The following is an 18,905-nucleotide window of genomic DNA, read 5'->3' as shown; positions in this document are numbered from 1 at the left end:
CTCCTCTGTCCCTGGCTGTCCTGGCGGCCCCAAGGCCAGCCGGGTCAAGTTCCTTCGGGGCGCCAGGGAAAGGCCACAACTGAGGTGCTGCCACGCGAGGCCTTTTGGGCAGGTGCCAGCCAATCGTCACGAGTCATACACGAGCCCCAGCCAATCAAAGCCCGCCTTATTCCTGGGTACCGCCCGCTCCAGCCCTTTCTCCCTACCCGGCTCCGTGTGTTTGTAGTCGCGGCAGTAGGTGCAGCGGCTGCCTGAGCTGACCCGGGTGTGGGGACCACCCCTTCCCTGGCGCCCTTCGGTTCCTTCTGTTGCCTTCATTGAGGATGAGTCCCTGCGCGGCCGTGCGCCCACCCTGCGGAGACCACCGGCGCAGTTTCATCTAGCGACTGGTGAGGGAGGGCTCGGCGCGGCCCGACCGGGCGGAGAGGCCCGGGGGCCATGGGAAAGTATTCGCCTTCCAGCGGGAGCGGGTTTCTGCCCACGTCGGTGGCGCAAGTGGATCACGGCAAGGGGAGCCGCGCGGTGCGGAGGCTGCCTGGGCGCGCGCGAGGCGCCGTGGGCTGGCGGAGTGGTCCGGATCCCAGCGGCCGCCTCCCCACTGCCCCCTTGAGCTAATGAATGGCCTGTTCCAGCGCCTGCTACGTTGCAGTGCTGCCGACACGCCCTCCACCGCTGTAGCCTTCCTAGTGCCTAGTTCTGGTGTCCCTTCCCTTGGAGCCAGGGATTTGAAGGCATTCCTAGAGGTGCCTATGTCCCTTACCCCCTTCGCGTAGTCACAAAGTTTGAGCCCACACTGGGGATTCCGTAGGGGAAGCAGAAGGTTTACTGCGATTGATGAAAAAGAAACCAGTTCTTTTTCGGGTGTTGTGGGGAGACAGAGGAGACAGAGGCATTTTGTGCTTGTATCAAAGCAGAACTGTCAGGCTCAAAGTTTTGTAATAGTTCAGCTGCGAAGTAGGAAACCCAGGCCATCCTTGACATGTTGGAAAACATCTTCAAAAACTTCAAGTATGTTAGCCAATCGAGAAATTTAGGGGGAAGCAGAAATTGATGTTGTCACCATTTTTCTTATGTCTCCAGGTTGGGCATTTGAAATTCAAAATTTATCAGAAATACTGAAAAGATGTGACTTTTATGAGTTATAGTGTTTTCATCACTTATTTTGTGGTGCAAATTCACATACTTGTACAGACCTTTCTAGCTGGTTTCCCTCCTTTCTATTTTGAATTTCTTCATTTTTATTTGTTGTAGAAACTGAAGTAAGGTGGGTGAGAACTGTTTTCTAATAAGCACTGTGTTACAGGTATTTGCGGAAACTTTAGTTACCGCAGAATTTACTTAAAGGAATTAAAAAAAATTGTCCTGTTCCATTATTATTATTTTAGGTTTTTGCTATAAGGTGTGTGCACTCCTCAGAAAGAGAGAGACAGAGAGAGGAAATGTGAGAAATCCACTCCCCCAGTGTGAGTGTCATACTGCCAGGTCTGGGACTCAAAAGGGTGAGGGCGAGTGGTGGGAGGTGGAACGAACATGTGGGAGTCCAACGCCTGGCTCCACGTTACATTATTTTTAAAACTTAACATATTATGTTAACAGTTTCAGTCTGTTAACATCTATGTAAGTAATTACTACTTTTTTTTAATCCAAGTAATGCTTCTGGACCATACAATTCAAAAGACTATAAATGAATGTCCTTATTAAATAAAGCTCAGTATTACTTGGTTAATTATAAATGATACAAAATTATTTCAGTTTACTTTCATAAATAGGAGAATATTCTTTCCCATATCTAGAGATGTGCTTGCTTCTGAAAATTTGGGCAGTCTCTCTATTGTAAAACTAGATATTGCACTAATAAAAGTATTGAGCCGAAGTTTCTATGTTTTATACTTGAGAAAACACTAGAATAAAATATCATATTGATAAAGCTATTATTAATATACCAACGTAGTGTTGGTATTTTAAAATGATTGTGAACTATTTTGGGGAATTTAAAAAATTATTATGATTTGCAAATTATATAGCTTGTAACAGTTTTTTTTTTTTTTTTTTTTAAGTTTTTGCTATAGGGCATATGCACTTGTTGGAGAGAGACAGACAGGGTGGTAGTGGAGAAAGTGGGTCTGAAAAACCTCAAGGGGAAAAATCTCAAGGGGAGATGGCCATGCCATCCATAGTGCCTTCATCTCCATTCTCCTCTTGGGATTTTGGGAATGCATGTACACTGGGCTGGCATGATTTTCAAGTCGCCAAACCAGTACTCGAACTGTAGTCGACCATGTGGTATCCAGCTGCCTTAACCTCAATGCTACTTGCAGCCCAATAGTTATTTTAATATTATACAGATACAAGTTGATAGGGAAGATATTTTGATTATAAAGAGCAGTTTAAAAAAGAAAATTATTGAATGTGTGTTTTATTAAGAAATTTGAACAAGTTTAGCATTCTCCTCTCCCTTCTACCTTGAGTTTAAAGTCTTTATCTGTAGATATACTTATCTGTAGGCAAGGTAGATTAGAAAGATTATGGCCATTATTTTGCAAGTGAGGAATTTGAGGATTAGGGATTTGGGTACTTGTTCAAGGTTTTAGGTAAGAATCCAATTCTTTTTTTTTTTTTTCTTTGAGAGGTTTTTGCTATAGGGCACATGCGCTCCCCAGAAAGACAGAGGCAGAAAGCAAGAAATCACCCTTCAGGGGGGATGGCATCCCTTCTCCTCCATTCTCTTCTTGGGTTCTTGGGCACATGCACATGCGCCCGGTGTGGATTTAAGCCACTGGGTCCAGGACTCAAACCATGGTCGACTACATGGGAGTCCAGTGACATAGCCATTACGCTAACTGCTTGTCCCACTCATGGTACAAATTACACAACTACCATATTGAGAAAGGAATGCTCATTCTTTTCTATCAGCTGAGAAAAAAGGTCCCATCAAGATGATGACAAAGTACTTATTGAATATAGGCTGCATCTTTGTTAATAGCTGAATACTTTTGCTTCTTTTGAAGTTATTTTAATTATTTTCGTTTGTCAATTTTAAGCCACTGGGTCTGGGACATGAACCACGGTTGACTACATGGGAGTCCAGCGACATAGCCATTATGCTAACTGCTGGTCCCAAGAATCCAATTCTTAAGGCTACAAATGAGGATAGTTTTTTTCTACCATACTATACTACTTCTCATTGAAGTCTCTCTAATTGCATTTTTTTCTTTTTCTTTTTTTTTTGGAGAGGTTTTTGCTATAGGGCGCGTGTGCTCACCAGACAGACAGAGAGAGACATAGAGACAGAAAGCGGGAAATCACCCCCCAGGGGGAATGGTCACGCCGCAATCCCTTCTCCATTCTCCTCTTGGGATCTTGGGCACGCACGCACACGTGCCCGGCATGAGTTCTAAGCCACCTGTCCGGGACGCGAACCGCGGTCGACTACGTGGGAGTCCAGCGACTTAGCCATTACGCTAACTGCTGGTTCCCTCTAATTACATTTTGAGAGATCAATTTAGTAGAGTAGAATAGGTAGAATCTACAATAGAGTACTTTTTTCTCATGGTGTGATTTTGGATAGATTGTTAATGGGTGGGAGAATGTCGAGTTGTGTTGTGATGTCCTTGGTTCTTTGGGTCCAGATTGCTAAAATTAGAGATCCGTCCCTAGGCACAAAATGAAACCGCAACCATGAATGAAGTAGGTAGAAGAGAACATTTAATAGGAAAGAAAGGGAAGTACACCCAAAAAGGCTCTTGGGCAGGCAGATTGCCAGGTGGCAACTGTGCTTGATACTGGTTAATTGTTACTTTTATTACTAGAGGTGATCATGAATATTTATTGGTGGGAGGTCTGTCATACTACCTACCTCCTTCCTTTGAATTAGAATTTGCGCGCTTTCTCCTGTGCTTGCTCTTCTCTCACAGGTAAGGAATGAGGAATTTGATTACCTTATTGCTCATGCCCAGTGTGAGCCAGGTTGTTTAATTAGACTGCCTAATTAATTCATCCTCCTAGTGGGAATTAGGGCGTTGACCAAAACGCTCACTTGGGGATTAGGGCGTTGACTAAAATGCTTGCTTGGGTCTTTTTGATAAGAGAAAAATCTAGGAGTCATCCCTGTATGCTTCACTCAGGCCCCAAGGAAGGAAGATGGCAAATTGCCTCACCCTCCTGGTGCCCAGGGCTAGGTTAGACTTTCGCTTTTCTCTTAGGGCTCTCTTAGGGCTGCCCACTCCTGGCTAACTAACTGCCCACTCCAAGATTACTTAAACCTTCATACCAATGTTATCATTGTAACATGAAGGTCATATTATAAGAATGAGGCTGAAATTAGAATTAAATTAGTTTATTTGTGTAAAGCACTATGCATGTCCATGTAAAAGCTCTAAAGATGATATGTTTCTAAGCCATGGGGAAGTGGTGTCTTGTGAAGTTTTGGGTGAAAAGCATCTCAGCAGAAAGAAAAACTAGGGCATTTTCTTACCTGTTTACCAATAATGTTCCTTTCCCCCTTCTTTCCTTAACTTTTTTTTGGTGCTTTCTGTAGGAATAAATTCTCCATTTAATTTTTACAGAAAGTCAGGAGATAATTCTTAGTCCCTTTTTACAAATGAGAGAATTGAGGCTTAGAGAAATTAAGTGACATGCCCAGATGGTGTACCTGGGTTTCTGACTCAGGTGTTCTGAATTCTTTATCTGAACTTTGTATGGGACATGATTTGCAGGCCTAACTGCAATTAAGGTTACAAGGCTATTCTTAACATGTGTGGCATGGTTAGTGGCTCATTTTGTTCTTGGGTATACTAGAGAATAGCATGATCAAATTTGTGTTTTAGGAAGATAACAGATATTAACCAAGGGAAAGTGGAAGAATTGTGAGCCACTTTATAGAGTTCAACCTTGACTAAAACCTTTGTAGTAGACCAATCTTCAGTGTTGAACAATTCCTGCTAGCTAGCTGTACTTTTCCATCTCAGTTTCCCATCAACACATTCTAGTCCTCATGTATATGAAATTTTCTTCTGTAATTTTTTAAATAATCCTTTGTTTAGATTTGTTTTGTTTTCCTAATTCAGAAAGTATTTACTTCTTACTATTTGTCATCTAAGCCAGAAACCTGGATGCTATCACTATATATTGTCAATTCAATATTTGAAATATGTCTTTGAATTTCTGACTTTATGTTTTTCTAAGAAAGATACATGATGCTGTCTATCCTTGTGTATGTGTGTTAGGCTTTGCTCTTTTTATCTTGGGGATTATTTGGAATTTTCAGAATGGACCAAGATGACCCTAGTGCTTTTTTTTTTTTTTTTGGAGAGATTTTCGCTATAGGGTGCATGCGCTCGCCAGACAGACAGAGAGAGACATAGAGACAGAAAGCGAGAAATCACCCCCCCGGGGGGATGGTCACGCCGCAATCCCTTCTCCTTCATTCTCCTCTCGGGATCTTGGGCACGCACGCACACGCGCCCGGCGTGAGTTTTAAGCCACCGGGTCCGGGACATGAACCGCGGTCAACTACGTGGGAGTCCAGCGACATAGCCATTACGCTAACTGCTGGTTCCCAAATGAGTACATTTTTGCCTGATAAAGTCAGAGTGGGAGGACATCTGAAACACAGGTAATAGTAAATACAAAAGCATTGGGAACCAGCAGTTAGCGTAATGGCTATGTCGCTGGACTCCCACGTAGTTGACCGCGGTTCATGTCCCGGACCCGGTGGCTTAAAACTCACGCCGGGCGCGTGTGCGTGCGTGCCCAAGATCCCGAGAGAAGAATGGAGGAGAAGGGATTGCGGCGTGACCATCCCCCCGGGGGGGTGATTTCTCGCTTTCTGTCTCTATGTCTCTCTCTGTCTGTCTGGCGAGCGCACGCGCCCTACAGTGAAAATCTCTCCAAAAAAAAAAAAAAGTACTAATTTGAAGTTATAGTTTTTTTTCCTTAAAGAATTATCCTGTTTAACTTTGTTTATTTACTTATATTTATTTTTAATTTGACCAGAGAGGGGTAGAAAGCAAGCCACTAGGTCTGGGTCTTGAACTGTAGTGGTCATGTGGGAGTCCAGCATCCTTAGCCCTTAGCCTCCATGCTACCTGCCAGCCCTGATTTTTTTTTAAGAGATGTTTGCTGTAGGGAGCATGTACTGGCAAGAGAGAGAGAGAGAGAGAGACAGATAATGAGAAATCACCTCCCAGGGTGGATGGCCATCCTACAGTCCCTTCTCCATTCCCCTCGGGATTTTGGGCATGTATGCATCCACACCCGGTGTGAGTTTTAAGTCTCCAGGTCTGGGACTTGAACTGTAGTTGACTACATGGGAGTCCAGCTACATAACCATTATGCCATATGCTGGTCCCTGAAGTTATAGTTTATATCTCTTGTGTAGGAAATCTTCCTTGTGCTCTTCTTTTCAACTTCCTGTTCCTATGTATTGTTTGTTTTGTCTTGACCATAGGTTTATAATCATGATATACTTTTGTGCTTAAGTAAAACCAGTCTCTCCTGCCAAACTGTGACCCTTTGATGGTAGAGAAAGTGTAATGAGTACGTTTTGTTCATTTAATACAGTTGTTAAACAAACTATGCATTCACCTAAATATTATCTGTGAACTTATATTTTATAATTTTGCCTAAACTATCTAGGTCTAACTTATTTTTCCATTCTCAATATCTTGTGAACAGCTGTAGATTCACTGGAGAAGGCATTGTAGTATAGCAGGAATAGCATGGACTTTATCAGACCTCAATAATAGCTTCCTCCTTTATTGGTAGAGTGATTTGGGTAGCTTACTTAATCTTTTTGTGACGTAAAATATCTATTAAGTGCTTAATAAATATTTCCTTGCTTTCTTTTCCTTTCAGCAAGCATTTTTTAAAAAATACATAAATAAAATTTACAATAGACATTGGAAACATGTGCCTGAATTTACAAGAGATGTGTAGGCAGGAGACAGATTTGGGGATTATAAGCATATAGGGTAGAGTTAAAAACATTAAAGGGGTTGAAATTATCCATTGTGAAGTAGAGAGAAAAGGAGGACTGAGGATAGAACATTGAGAGAAGCCAACATTTGAGGGTCAGAGGAAGGGATAGTGCCCTAGGAAAAACTGTTGGGAGATCCCATGCTTAAATACTTCAGTAATTCCTACCCTTTCAGATTCTCTTTCTAGACTCCTGGTGATAGCAAGGAAGGCAAATAAGATAAGAATCAGGGGCTGGGAACAGCAGATAGCATAGTGGTTATGTCACTGGACTCTCACTCCAGACCCAGTGGCTTGAAACTCATGCCAGGTGTGTGTGCATGTGTGCCCAAGATCCTAGGAAGAGAATGGAGGAGAAGGGATTGCTTATGGCCATCTCCCCCACCCCCCAAAAAGGAGAATGGTACATTAGAGCAAACTGTACTCTAGAATGAGGCAAATTTAGTTTTAAGTACCTTGGAATTTATAATTTGGTTTAAATATTTAGAAACTTTATTTAAACTTCTAACTTTTAAGTTTATTTGTATCAAAATCAAAGAAAAATAATAGATAAATGTACTTTGTGTAATTTTGTGTAAAGACTTTCGCTCTCACTGTCTTTGTCTCTCTCCCTCCCTGATGAGCACACATGCTATAAGGTAAAAACCTATTAAAAAAAATGAAAAAGAATTGAAGGGTCCAGCAGATGATGTAGTGGTTAAGGCACTGGACTCCCACATAGCTGACCACAGTTTGAGTCTTGGACCCAGCAGCTTGAAACTCATGCTGAGCACTTGTGTGTGCATGCCCAAAATCTCAAGAGGAGAGTGGAGGAGAAGCAATTGTGGTGTGACCATTCCCCCTGGGAGAGTGACTTCTGACTTTCTTTCTGTCTTTCTCTCCGGAAAGCACACATACCCTAATAGCAAAAATCTCTCAGAAAAGGAAAAAAAGATAAGAGTTGAAAGTATCCAAAAATGTTTGGTAATTTGGGGTTCACTAGTAAGTTTAGTGAGTATAGTCTTTTCGAGAGGTATGCAGATAGCAGTGGCATTGAAGCTCAACATGAATTGGTTTTAAAATTTATTATCCTTTTGATAATAAAGAAATGAAAGCTACTATTTGTTGAATGCAAATTTAATGCCAGACACGATGCTAAGCAGTTTCATTTATATTAAAGTAAGTAACCCTGTGAAGATGGTAGCATTGTCTCCATTTTCAGGTGAAGAAGTGAGGATTTGGAGAGATTATATAATTTTTGGAGTTACATAACTTGTAACAACAGTACGCATTGCTATATTTGAATCCAGTTATGTGAGACTCTGGGAAACTCTAGCTCTTAACCACTTCCATATTCTGTTCATAGTAGTCTGTATATATGCTATCATGGTATGACTTTGGTATTTAATGTTTTTCCTCTTTTGAATATTTAAATTATATATAATACATTAAAGAATTCTGTTGTATCTTAATTCTTTCATGTAGAGATTCACCAGTTAGTTTCTTTCAGATATTATGCGCATACAAAGGTGGTGGGATTTTTAGAGCCTCAGTAGTTTGAAATTAAGGACTCTTGACCTATTTGCTGTTTGGTTTTGTTTTAACATTTTTAAACTACTCGAGACTTCAGTATCTTTTTCTTGTGCCAGCTAATTGCTGAACACTGTTTTTGTTTTGTTTTGGTTTGGGTTCAAATTAACATTTTAAGTGTGAGTGATTTTTATAAGGACTATTACAAATTATGAAATGTACAGATTAATAAAAATAGATCTGGACCTAAAAAAGGTTAGGAATCACCTAGTTTAATAGTGCTCTCATTTCCAGAGGTGGGGATCAGAATAGTTGAGAACAAAAATCTAGTTCGATCTCATACTTCTGATTCTTGTGTAATTTGAAGTGAGAGTGGAAAATACAGATTCTTATCAATGTCTGATGTACAGATGTTTCCTCTTATTTCATACACACACACACACATACACACATACACATATAATAAACTCATGTACTGCCCTCTAAATAGTTTTAAAACTTTTCCACTGCTATTAAAGACTATATATTAAGGAAAATTTGTTAAGATTACATAATAAAGGAAGAATTTTCACCTTTTTAAAAAAGTTTATTTCTTCCAGAAGTGAGAGAGACAGAGAAATAGGCATCCATGGTAGGGTCTTCACACCACAATCTACCCTTAGTCTCAGCTAGCCTTGGATCGTGGACATTACAGATATACCTGGCACGTTCAGGGAGGTCTCTGGACATGAACCCTGAATCCTTCTGTGGTGGGTCATCTTCATAGAGTTTTATGTTACCACTGTGCCACTCTCTGGCTGCATGATTTTCACCTTTTTAGTCTTTAAACTTTTTAATATAGTATTTTAAACTGTATTGAATTTGTTAATCTTTTATTTTATGGCTTTAGGGTTTCAGATCATACTTAGAAGGGCCTTTTATACTTTACAGTTATTAAAAAAAACTGTCTCCTGTGTTTTTATCTAATGCTTTTATGTTTATCTTTGAGCCATTCAGAATTAAAAAACAATATAAGATATAAAGCAAGTTTCTGAAGTAATGTTTTTCTCATTAAGCTAACCAGTTGTTTTAATACTACTCCCTGTATGTCATCTCTTCCTGTGGTGAATGACCTTCCAAACAGCACAGTATCTAGCACTTAGTAAAAACTGAATAATTTATAAGACTATTGGTAATTGTTATTGTGGTGGTGATGAAGATGATGATGATGCAGTTTTAGGGGTCAAAGGATGGGATAATCCTTATAAACAGGGTAGATGTGTGTGTTTATATCATCAGTGAGGACATAATAGAATGTAACATGGTAGAAAGAGGTTGACTGCAGAGTACAGACACAGAGGTTAACATTAAACATGAGTGCAAAAAAGGTAAGAGTGACTGATGTAAATATAGATAACTATAGATATAAAAAGTTGATAACTTTTTTTTGGAATTAGGAATTAAGGGCACTTATTAGAGGTAGTTTATTGTAAAGTATGTGAGAGCGAGACAGATTTTGTATATTTACGTTGTCTTCTTTTCTCCTTCTCTTATAGGTCACCCTTGCAATTATGGATATTTAAAAGGATCAGGCAGTGTGGAGGGGGAGTTCCCCTCCTCACTCCCCCTTGGTGCTTGACTCCAGGAATAATTTATAAACTGTGGGAATTTTTTTAATGAAGAACTTGCATTTGATATGAACTTTATAGAGCTATTTATAATTTTTTTGATTTAAGTGCCAAAAATTGTACAGAGATACATAGTTTTATACTATTGCCATGAGGATTTAAATTATAATCCTAAAAGGTCATTTATTTTCTGTAATTCTTTCTAAATAGCACCTTTGTGTCCTGGCTTTTTCACTTTTAAAAATTAGTCTCAACTCAATCTTCTGAAGCAGTAAGCAGTGTAAAGACAACTAGGATGAATTCTTCCATTCCTGACTGCACATCAAAGTGTCGATCCCTGAAGCATGCTTTAGATGTCCTTTCTGTGATAACAAAAGGGAGTGAAAACCAAATAAAGGCCTTTCTCTCCACTCATTGTTACAATGCTGCAACTATCAAGGATGCCTTTGGCAGGAATGGCCTCCATCTTGCTTCTTCCTTTTTTTTCTCCATCTTGTTTCTTCCTGTGGAAAGAAAGGAGTTTTAGATTGGCTTATTGAGAAAGGAGTGGATCCACTGGTGAAAGACAAGGAGTCGGGATGGACAGCATTACACAGAAGCATTTTTTATGGACATATTGATTGTGTTTGGTCTCTGTTGAAGGTAAGTATTTGTTTAAAACTTATTAGCCAGGCATGTTTTAAATCTTTTTTATGTACCATACTTTCTAAAAAAGATTGTTTTTATCATTTGTTTTATTCCTCTTACTATTGTAACTCATCTTTGGAGTTAAAAATCCTATGTGTCTTTTTTACTTAAACTTTTTATTATGTGAAATTTTAAACATATATCAATGCTTATAACATGTAATGAAGGGACCAGCAGTTAGCATAATGGCTAAGTCGCTGGACTCCCAGTAGTCGACCGTAGTTCGAGTCCCGGACCCGGTGGCTTAAAACTCACGCCGGGCACGGTGCATGCGTGCCCAAGATCCCGAGAGGAGAATGGAGGAGAAGGGATTGCGGCGTGGCCATCCCCTCTGGGGGGTGATTTCTTACTTTCTATCTCTCTGTCTCTGTCTGGCAAGCACACACGCCCTATAACAAAACCTCTCAAAAAAAAAAAAACAAACCATGTAATGAACACATTGGCCAATTTTATGTTATTTATATCTTCTTTGAGCTATTACCATTATTTCATTAAGTGTACAATTTATATTTATCAAATAAATAAACATAAAGTTATTTTTAATGCATATACATAGTAAAACATCCTGTTTTTGGAGCCAAGCTATCTAGGCCTACTACTTAGTATTCTTGGACAACTTACTAAATTTTTTTTTTTAAGAGGCTTTTGCTATAGGTCATGTGTTCTCACCAGAAAGAGACAGAGAGCCAGAAAGCGAGAGATCACCCCCCAGGAGGGATGGCCACGCCGCAATCTCTTCTCCATTCTCCTCTTGGGATCTTGGACATGCAAAGCTCCCAGCATGAGTTTAAGCCACCGGTTCTGGGACTCATACCGCAGTCAACTACATGGGAGTCCAGTGACAGCCATTAACGCCAACTGCTGGTCCCAAGTTACTAAATTTTTTTTTTTTTTGCTATAGGGCACGTGTGCTCTCCAGAAAGACAGAGAGACAGACAAGACAGAAAGCGAGAAATGACCCCCCAGGGGGGATGGCCACGCCACAATTCCTTCTCATTCTCTTGGGATCTTGGACATACCTGCACATGCGCCCAGCATGAGTTTAAGCCACCTAGTCCAGGACTTGAACCATGGTCGACTACATGGGAATCCAGCAACATAGCCATTATGCTAACCGCTGGTCCCCCAAGTTACTAAATCTTGAACCTCAGTTTTATCTATAAAAAGATATGCTTTCCTCATTTTTTCTTTCCAGGGTATGTCAGTGAAGAATAAACTTGTTTATTAATAGCACAGTTAATTCCTTTTATACTTAAAGCCTTTATGTATCTCTTCAGTTTTCTTATTGTAATATCTTATGGGGAAATCCAGGTTAGTAAATTATATTATCTGTCAGTTTAATTCTTACCGTTTCCCTTCTGTAAAACCTTTTCCTTTTTCCAGTTTCTGCTAGAAAATTGGATGACTTCCAATGCTACTGAGCTGAAGAGGGTCCTTGGGTTTTCTGGTATCTAGTGGTTGCTATTTCAGGTGTTAGGATTTGGGACTTTAGTTTCAAATAGTTGTAATCAGACCTTAATTTTAATCCTTTCTGTCTTTGATGCTTCATTTCCCTTTTAAAGATCTTTAATCAGGGACCAGCAGTTAGCGTGCTTGTGCACGAGCCTAGTGTGACTTTTAAGCTACCTACCAGGTCTGGGACTTGAACCATGGTCGACTATGTGGGATTCCAGCAACATAACCATTATGCGATCTGCTGGTTCCAGAAACAAATATTTTTGAGTGCCTGGATGTGTTATGCAGTAATCTAAGTGCTGTGGATATTGCAGTGAAAAAGACATAGTTCCTTTATTGTTGAAGTTTTTAGTTTAGTAGGGAGAGAGAAATCAAAAACAAATGATTAGCTGAACAGGTAGGAAAGTAATAAATGTTGATGTATTAGTTTTTTTGCACGTAGCAGGAATCAATTATGTTATTAAATTGAAAATATTAGATGAATATCAGGTACCTCAGAGGTTAAAGAATCAAGTCATAAACCAGAACAACTCAGTGTACTGTCAAATTATTAATAAGACAAAACTCAAACTAGAATAATTTTAAGCTAAACAGAATGATCTGAAATTTTGTCTACCACTCACATTCCCTCACCTCAGGATAATTATTATAAATAGCAGGACCAGTTGTCTATTAAAATTATTCCTACTTATGATATTAAAATCATGTCATCTGAGGGCAGGCCCTATAGCCTGATATTTAACCACATGTAAGAGTTAATTGACAGAGAATTAACTGTCTAGTAGTTATAGTTGGTCATGCGTGATTGTCAAGCTTTGAGACACAAAAAAATAGGCATGCAGAACATGCCAGAAACAAGATTTTTTAAAAAAAATGTTTATTTATTTCTTCCATGAGTGAGAAAGACAGATATCAAGGTCCCAATATTGTTACCTGACTGTAGCCTTAGCTAGCCACAGATCTTGTGCAGGGTCATTCTTGGTATACTTAGGGAGGTCTTTGGATGCAAACCTAGAACCCTCTCTTGTGGGTTCTCACAAAATGTTGCATTTTACCACTGTGTCACCATCTAGCCTTAAGAATTGATCTTTAAATAAGTAGAATAGACTATACACTAGTTCTATAACCTTTAGTGTTTAATATGGACATATTAGAAAGGGTTATACTCCACTAGGGACCTCTAATGAAAAACAAATGCCCCTACAACCTTTATGCAGTTGGGGCTACTTAGGATAGTTAGTGTAAAATGTCTGTAGTCTTAATAGGGTCCAGTTGATATAGATAAAATTCAGGGCAAATTTATAAAACTGTTTAGATAATTTCTTCAGTCATCTTAAGTTTCTAAATTCTCATTTGTCAGATTCATAGCTTCAGGCTAAGCTGCCATGGTTCACCTGGTGGGGCAGTGCTCTGCCATACTGCAGCCATATGGGATGAATGGTCCAGGGTTTAGATCCCAGGTCAGCATGAACCCCGGGTATACAACCATGGGATCATGGGTGCAGCCATGATCCTGGCTAGTTGGAAGGCTGGTGGAGGATCATAGTGTTGTGGTACCTTGTTGGTGATACTTCTTCCTCTTCACATGAAAGAAAGAAACTTAAAAAATAATTATGTATTGGAACATTCTGCCTCACAATCTACCTTTACACTAATAATGGTGAGCTAAGGATTTATTAGATTAACATTTTTGAAAATACTGAGCAATATAATCTATATATATATATATATATAAAAGTGAGAAATTACCCCCCGGGGGAATGGCCACGTCGCAGTCCCTTCTCCTCCATTCTCCTCTTGGGATCTTGGGCACATACGCACATGTGGCTGGCATGAGTTTAAGCCACCAGGTCCAGGACTTGAACCGTGGCCAACTACGTTGAAGTTCAGTGACATAACCATTACTCCATCTGCTGGTCCCTAATTCTGGTTAATTGATAGCCTTAGTGAAGTATAGGTATTATAACCATCTGGAACATAATGAAGTTAGAGAAGGTTTATTTACTCATTTAACCATAGGGAACATGTACTTGCTGCAGAGAAAAAGAGAAAGAGAAGGAAAATGAGAAATCACCCTCTGGGGGAACAGCTATGAAACAATACTTTCTTCATTATCCTCCTGGGATTTTGGACATGCACACACATGCACCAGGCACAATTTTCAAGCCACCAGGTCCAGAATTCAAACTGTGGTCAACTGTGTGGTAATCCAGTGCCTTAACTACCACAGCACCTACTGGCCCTTTGGTTTTAGTATTTTAGGAATCCATTGTTATGCAGTAAGAGGAGAGCCTCCTTAAATAAACCAAATAGTATAATATATGTCACTGTTAGAGTTTAAAATTTTCGTGGTTCATTTGAGCCCATAACTACCTAGGTAGTAACCTGTTTGTGTATAAGTAGTGATTATTGTGCCAGTTAAAATAGATTAAGTTATGGATTGCCCTGCTCCTGCAACTTGAAAAACACAGTAGGCCCGTGTGTTTGTATGCATGCACACACTTGTGCATGTGTACACCAAATCCCAACAGAAGGAGAAACGGAGGAAAAGGGATTGTGGTATGACCATGCCTCATTGTGGGGTGCTCGCTCCCTTTCTCTCTTTCTCTCTTGTATTTCTTAGGTGAGTGCACACGCCTTCTGGTGATTAAAAAGGTAGATAAGTCTTTATAAACTGTCAGCAAACATTAAATGTTATTCAAAAGGGAACATGTTTTAAATTTAAAAAGCTGTAATGAAGGAATAATAATTTGAATTGAACAGTGCTCTCTGTCCTCAAACCCCCCCCCTCCTTTATGTGCTTAAAAAGACAGAAAAATATGTTGGTAGGGATAGGGTATTACTTAACTAAATGAGGCAGGATATTCTATTTCATGTTTGAATTTAAATTGTGGAGATAAAAAAAAGATTGGTTTAAATTCCTCCTTAAAACACATACATACATACATACACACACACATACACACACACACACACAGACACACACATACACATGCTTTGATTTTTTTAGGTAGAATGTAACTATATGTGGTTTACAAGAGCCCACAATTAAACAATGCTATAAAAATTTAAGAAAGACAAGAAAATATAGGTATCACCATAAATGTATATATATTACCAAGTTAGAAATAAAATAGTGTAATTAGTTAATAATAAATCATTAGTAAATCATGTGTCATATAGCTTTTTGATCAAGGATAGACCACACGGAGGTGGTTTCATAGGTTACAGGGGTGCTGAAAAATTCCTGTTGTCTAGTAGTGTGGCCGCTGTTGTGAGGTCGTAGTACAGTGTCTTACTCGTGTCATTGGTGATGCTGATGCGAACAAAACTGCCAGTTATACAGAAGTATAGCGCATAAAAATTATGTACTGTACATCATACTTGATAATAATATAAACAACTCTACTGGTTCATGTATTTAGTATACATTTCATTGTTATTTAAGAGGGTTCCATTCCTATTTATATAAAAAAAAAGTTTACTTTAAAAGTTTGCCGTTGTTATATTGGAGCAACCTCATATGTCTTGGCCCTAGATTAACGTGCCTCCTGATTGCATCATTGTCACTTGTACTTGATTTAATTTTGTATTGTTTTGCTTATTATGGCTTTTTCAATGGGAGATGTGAGGGTATAGGACAATGATGATATTGACCCTGCCTAGGCTAGTGTTATTTGTTTTTGTTTTTTAACAAAAAAGTTTAAAAGTAAAAATAAAAACAAAACTTAAAATTTAAAAATAAAGAAAAACTTATGGAATAATGATATAAAGAAAAAAAATTGTTCCAGCTGTACAATGTGTTATAAACTGTTATGATAAAATAATCAAAAAATTTTAAAAGATTAAAAGTTTATGAAGTTTAAAAGTTACAGTAATCTGAGGTTAGTTTATTATTAATAACAGACTTAAGAAAATAAATTAAGTGTAGCCTAACTGTATGGTGTTTATGAAGTCTACAGTACTGTATAGGAAGGGCCTAGACCTTCCCATTCTCTCACCACTCACCCAGAGCAAATTCCAGTCCTTAAGATTCTATTCCTGGTATATGCGTTATATATCTGCACCATTTTTATCTTTTATATTGTATTTTTACTGTATATATATAAATATATATATATATATTTTTTTTTAAGTTTTTTTTCTTTTTCCATAGTTCATGTATGCTTGCCAGAGACAGAGAGAGAAAGTGAAAATCATTCCCCAGGGTGATGACCATGCTGCAATCTGTTTTCCATTTCCCTCCAGATTTTGGGTACCCATGCACAGGTGCCCAGCGTGATTTTCAAGCTGCCAGGTCCAGGACTCAAACCATGTTCAGCCATGTGGGATCTAGCATCTTAATCACCATGGCACATGTTGGCCTTACTGTACCTTTTCTGTGTTAAGATCTGTTTAGATACATGAATACTTATTATTGTGTTACAGTTGGCTCTAATATTCAGTGTTAATATACTGTACAGGTTTATAGCCTGGGAACAATAGACTGGTGTGTAGTAGGCTATACCATCTAAGTTTGTATAAGTACACTCTGATATTGCACATGGATGAAATCACTTAATACATATTCCTGTTGTAAGCAATGCAGTTCAAGGCAAAAAGGGATAGGGCATAAATGATCACATTATAGAGAACAAATTCTAATATTAATACAGATGGTCCCTAACTTATATTTGACTTAATGATTTTTTTTCTTTATGATGGATTTATTAGGACATAACCCCATTAGAAGTCTAGGAGTATTTGTACTTAAGATTTTTCAGTTTTACCCTGGGTTTATGAGGGTATTAACCTATTTGACTTACGATGATTGTTGTAAATCAAGGGGTGCCTATACTGTGCTGCCATTGGAAGGTCTCCAGCCCTTTACCCTTTAACATCAGACATGGAGCATGCTTTTTAATACAAAAAGTGTATGTGTTTGTGTGCATGTGCATATCTCTGCAGTTAATAGATCCAATGCTGTAGTCTTCTAGGCAGTCAGATTTTCCTTTCCATGGAAAACTTCCACATCAAGTTCATTTTTATTAAAAATGTTACTTGTTTTATTTCTCCCTGTTTTTCTGGTCCTTATTCCTTTAAGGATTGGATATGTGATTTCTCTTAGTTGTCTCCCTTGTGTGAAAGAAGAAGTTGGGTATGTGAAAAATAATTGTTATTAAATGCTTATTTTTCTTTTTTCAGTCATTTATGATCTTAATTCATCTGGGTTTTTAATATATTGGGTTGTTGGAAAAGTCATGACTTTTTTCCTTTTTTTAAGGCAAAAATGCATCATGACTTTTCTGACAATCTGATATTATAATGGGAAATTACTTATTTTAGGTAAATTGATAAAAATGCCCTTTTTCTTCTTTTATTTTTAGCATGGTGTTAGTCTGTATATTCAAGATAAGGAAGGCTTATCAGCTTTGGATCTTGTAATGAAGGATAGACCAACTCATGTAATATTCAAAAATACTGGTAAGAAAAATTCCAGAAATGTATTCTACCAAGATAGAACTGAGAAAATTGAAATTAAATTTATTCCTATTAAGAAGCAGGGAATGTTTATCTGTGTGTGGATATCTGCAAAGAACTTTTACTTTGGCATGTGTTATTTGGTATTTTTGGTTTTTATATTCAGAATACTTTGTTTTATATTTTTCAATTTTAACCCATATTCATGCCTATAAAAGTAAAATACAACTTAAAATGGCAAGGCAGTTAGAATTGTTGCTACTCTCATGTAATTAATATATGTACAAAAAGTAACATCAGGGAACCAGCAGTTAGCATAATGGCTATGTCGCTGGACTCTCACGTAGTCGACCGTGGTTCGTGTCCCGGACTCGGTGGCTTAAAACTCACGCCGGGCGCGTGTGCGTGCGTGCCCAAGATCCCGAGAGGAGAATGGAGGAGAAGGGATTGCGGTGTGACCATCCCCCCTGGGGGTGATTTCTCGCTTTCTGTCTCTATGTCTCTTTCTGTCTGTCTGGCGAGCGCACGTGCCCTTCAGTGAAAATCTCTCTCAAAAAAAAAAAAAAAGTAACATCAGTATTTGACATGTGTTATTTGGTATTTTTGGTTTTTATATTCAGAATACTTTGTTTTATATTTTTCAATTTTAACCCATATTCATGCCTATAAAAGTAAAATACAACTTAAAATGGCAAGGCAGTTAGAATTGTTGCTACTCTCATGTAATTAATATATGTACAAAAAGTAACATCAGGGAACCAGCAGTTAGCATAATGGCTATGTCGCTGGACTCTCACGTAGTCGACCGTGGTTCGTGTCCCGGACTCGGTGGCTTAAAACTCACGCCGGGCGCGTGTGCGTGCGTGCCCAAGATCCCGAGAGGAGAATGGAGGAGAAGGGATTGCGGTGTGACCATCCCCCCTGGGGGTGATTTCTCGCTTTCTGTCTCTATGTCTCTTTCTGTCTGTCTGGCGAGCGCACGTGCCCTTCAGTGAAAATCTCTCTCAAAAAAAAAAAAAAGTAACATCAGTATTTGAGGTAGAGAAAAAAAGAAATAGAAGTGATAGTTCTACCCACGCATTCCGATTTTGCTTATCCCTTCAATTGTTTGCCCTTTGAGTTTGGTAGTAGGAACTGACAGAAAAGGGGAAGAGATTTAAATGGGGCACTGTGTAGTTTGCATTTTATTAGTGAGCAAGCTAAGTAAGGATA

The 18,905-nt window shown here is 38.8% G+C and overlaps 1 protein-coding gene across 1 annotated transcript in view; it reads left to right on the top strand.

Moving 5' to 3' along the window:
* Positions 1-208: 208 nt before the first annotated feature.
* Positions 209-18,905, top strand: part of IBTK (inhibitor of Bruton tyrosine kinase) — a 103,393-nt gene continuing 84,696 nt past the window's right edge. Inside the window, 4 exon segments of the mRNA XM_006143349.3 lie at positions 209-389; positions 10,020-10,575; positions 10,578-10,733; positions 17,600-17,696. Coding sequence (XP_006143411.1) covers positions 10,387-10,575; positions 10,578-10,733; positions 17,600-17,696 — 442 coding nt within the window. The 5' untranslated portion in view covers positions 209-389; positions 10,020-10,386.

This window comes from Tupaia chinensis, unplaced genomic scaffold (genome assembly GCF_000334495.1).
Source record: "Tupaia chinensis unplaced genomic scaffold, TupChi_1.0 Scaffold000097_1, whole genome shotgun sequence".
Taxonomy (NCBI): Eukaryota; Metazoa; Chordata; class Mammalia; order Scandentia; family Tupaiidae; genus Tupaia; species Tupaia belangeri.
Note: the sequence above shows the minus strand (reverse complement) of the source record. Positions and strands in the feature narration are given on the sequence as shown.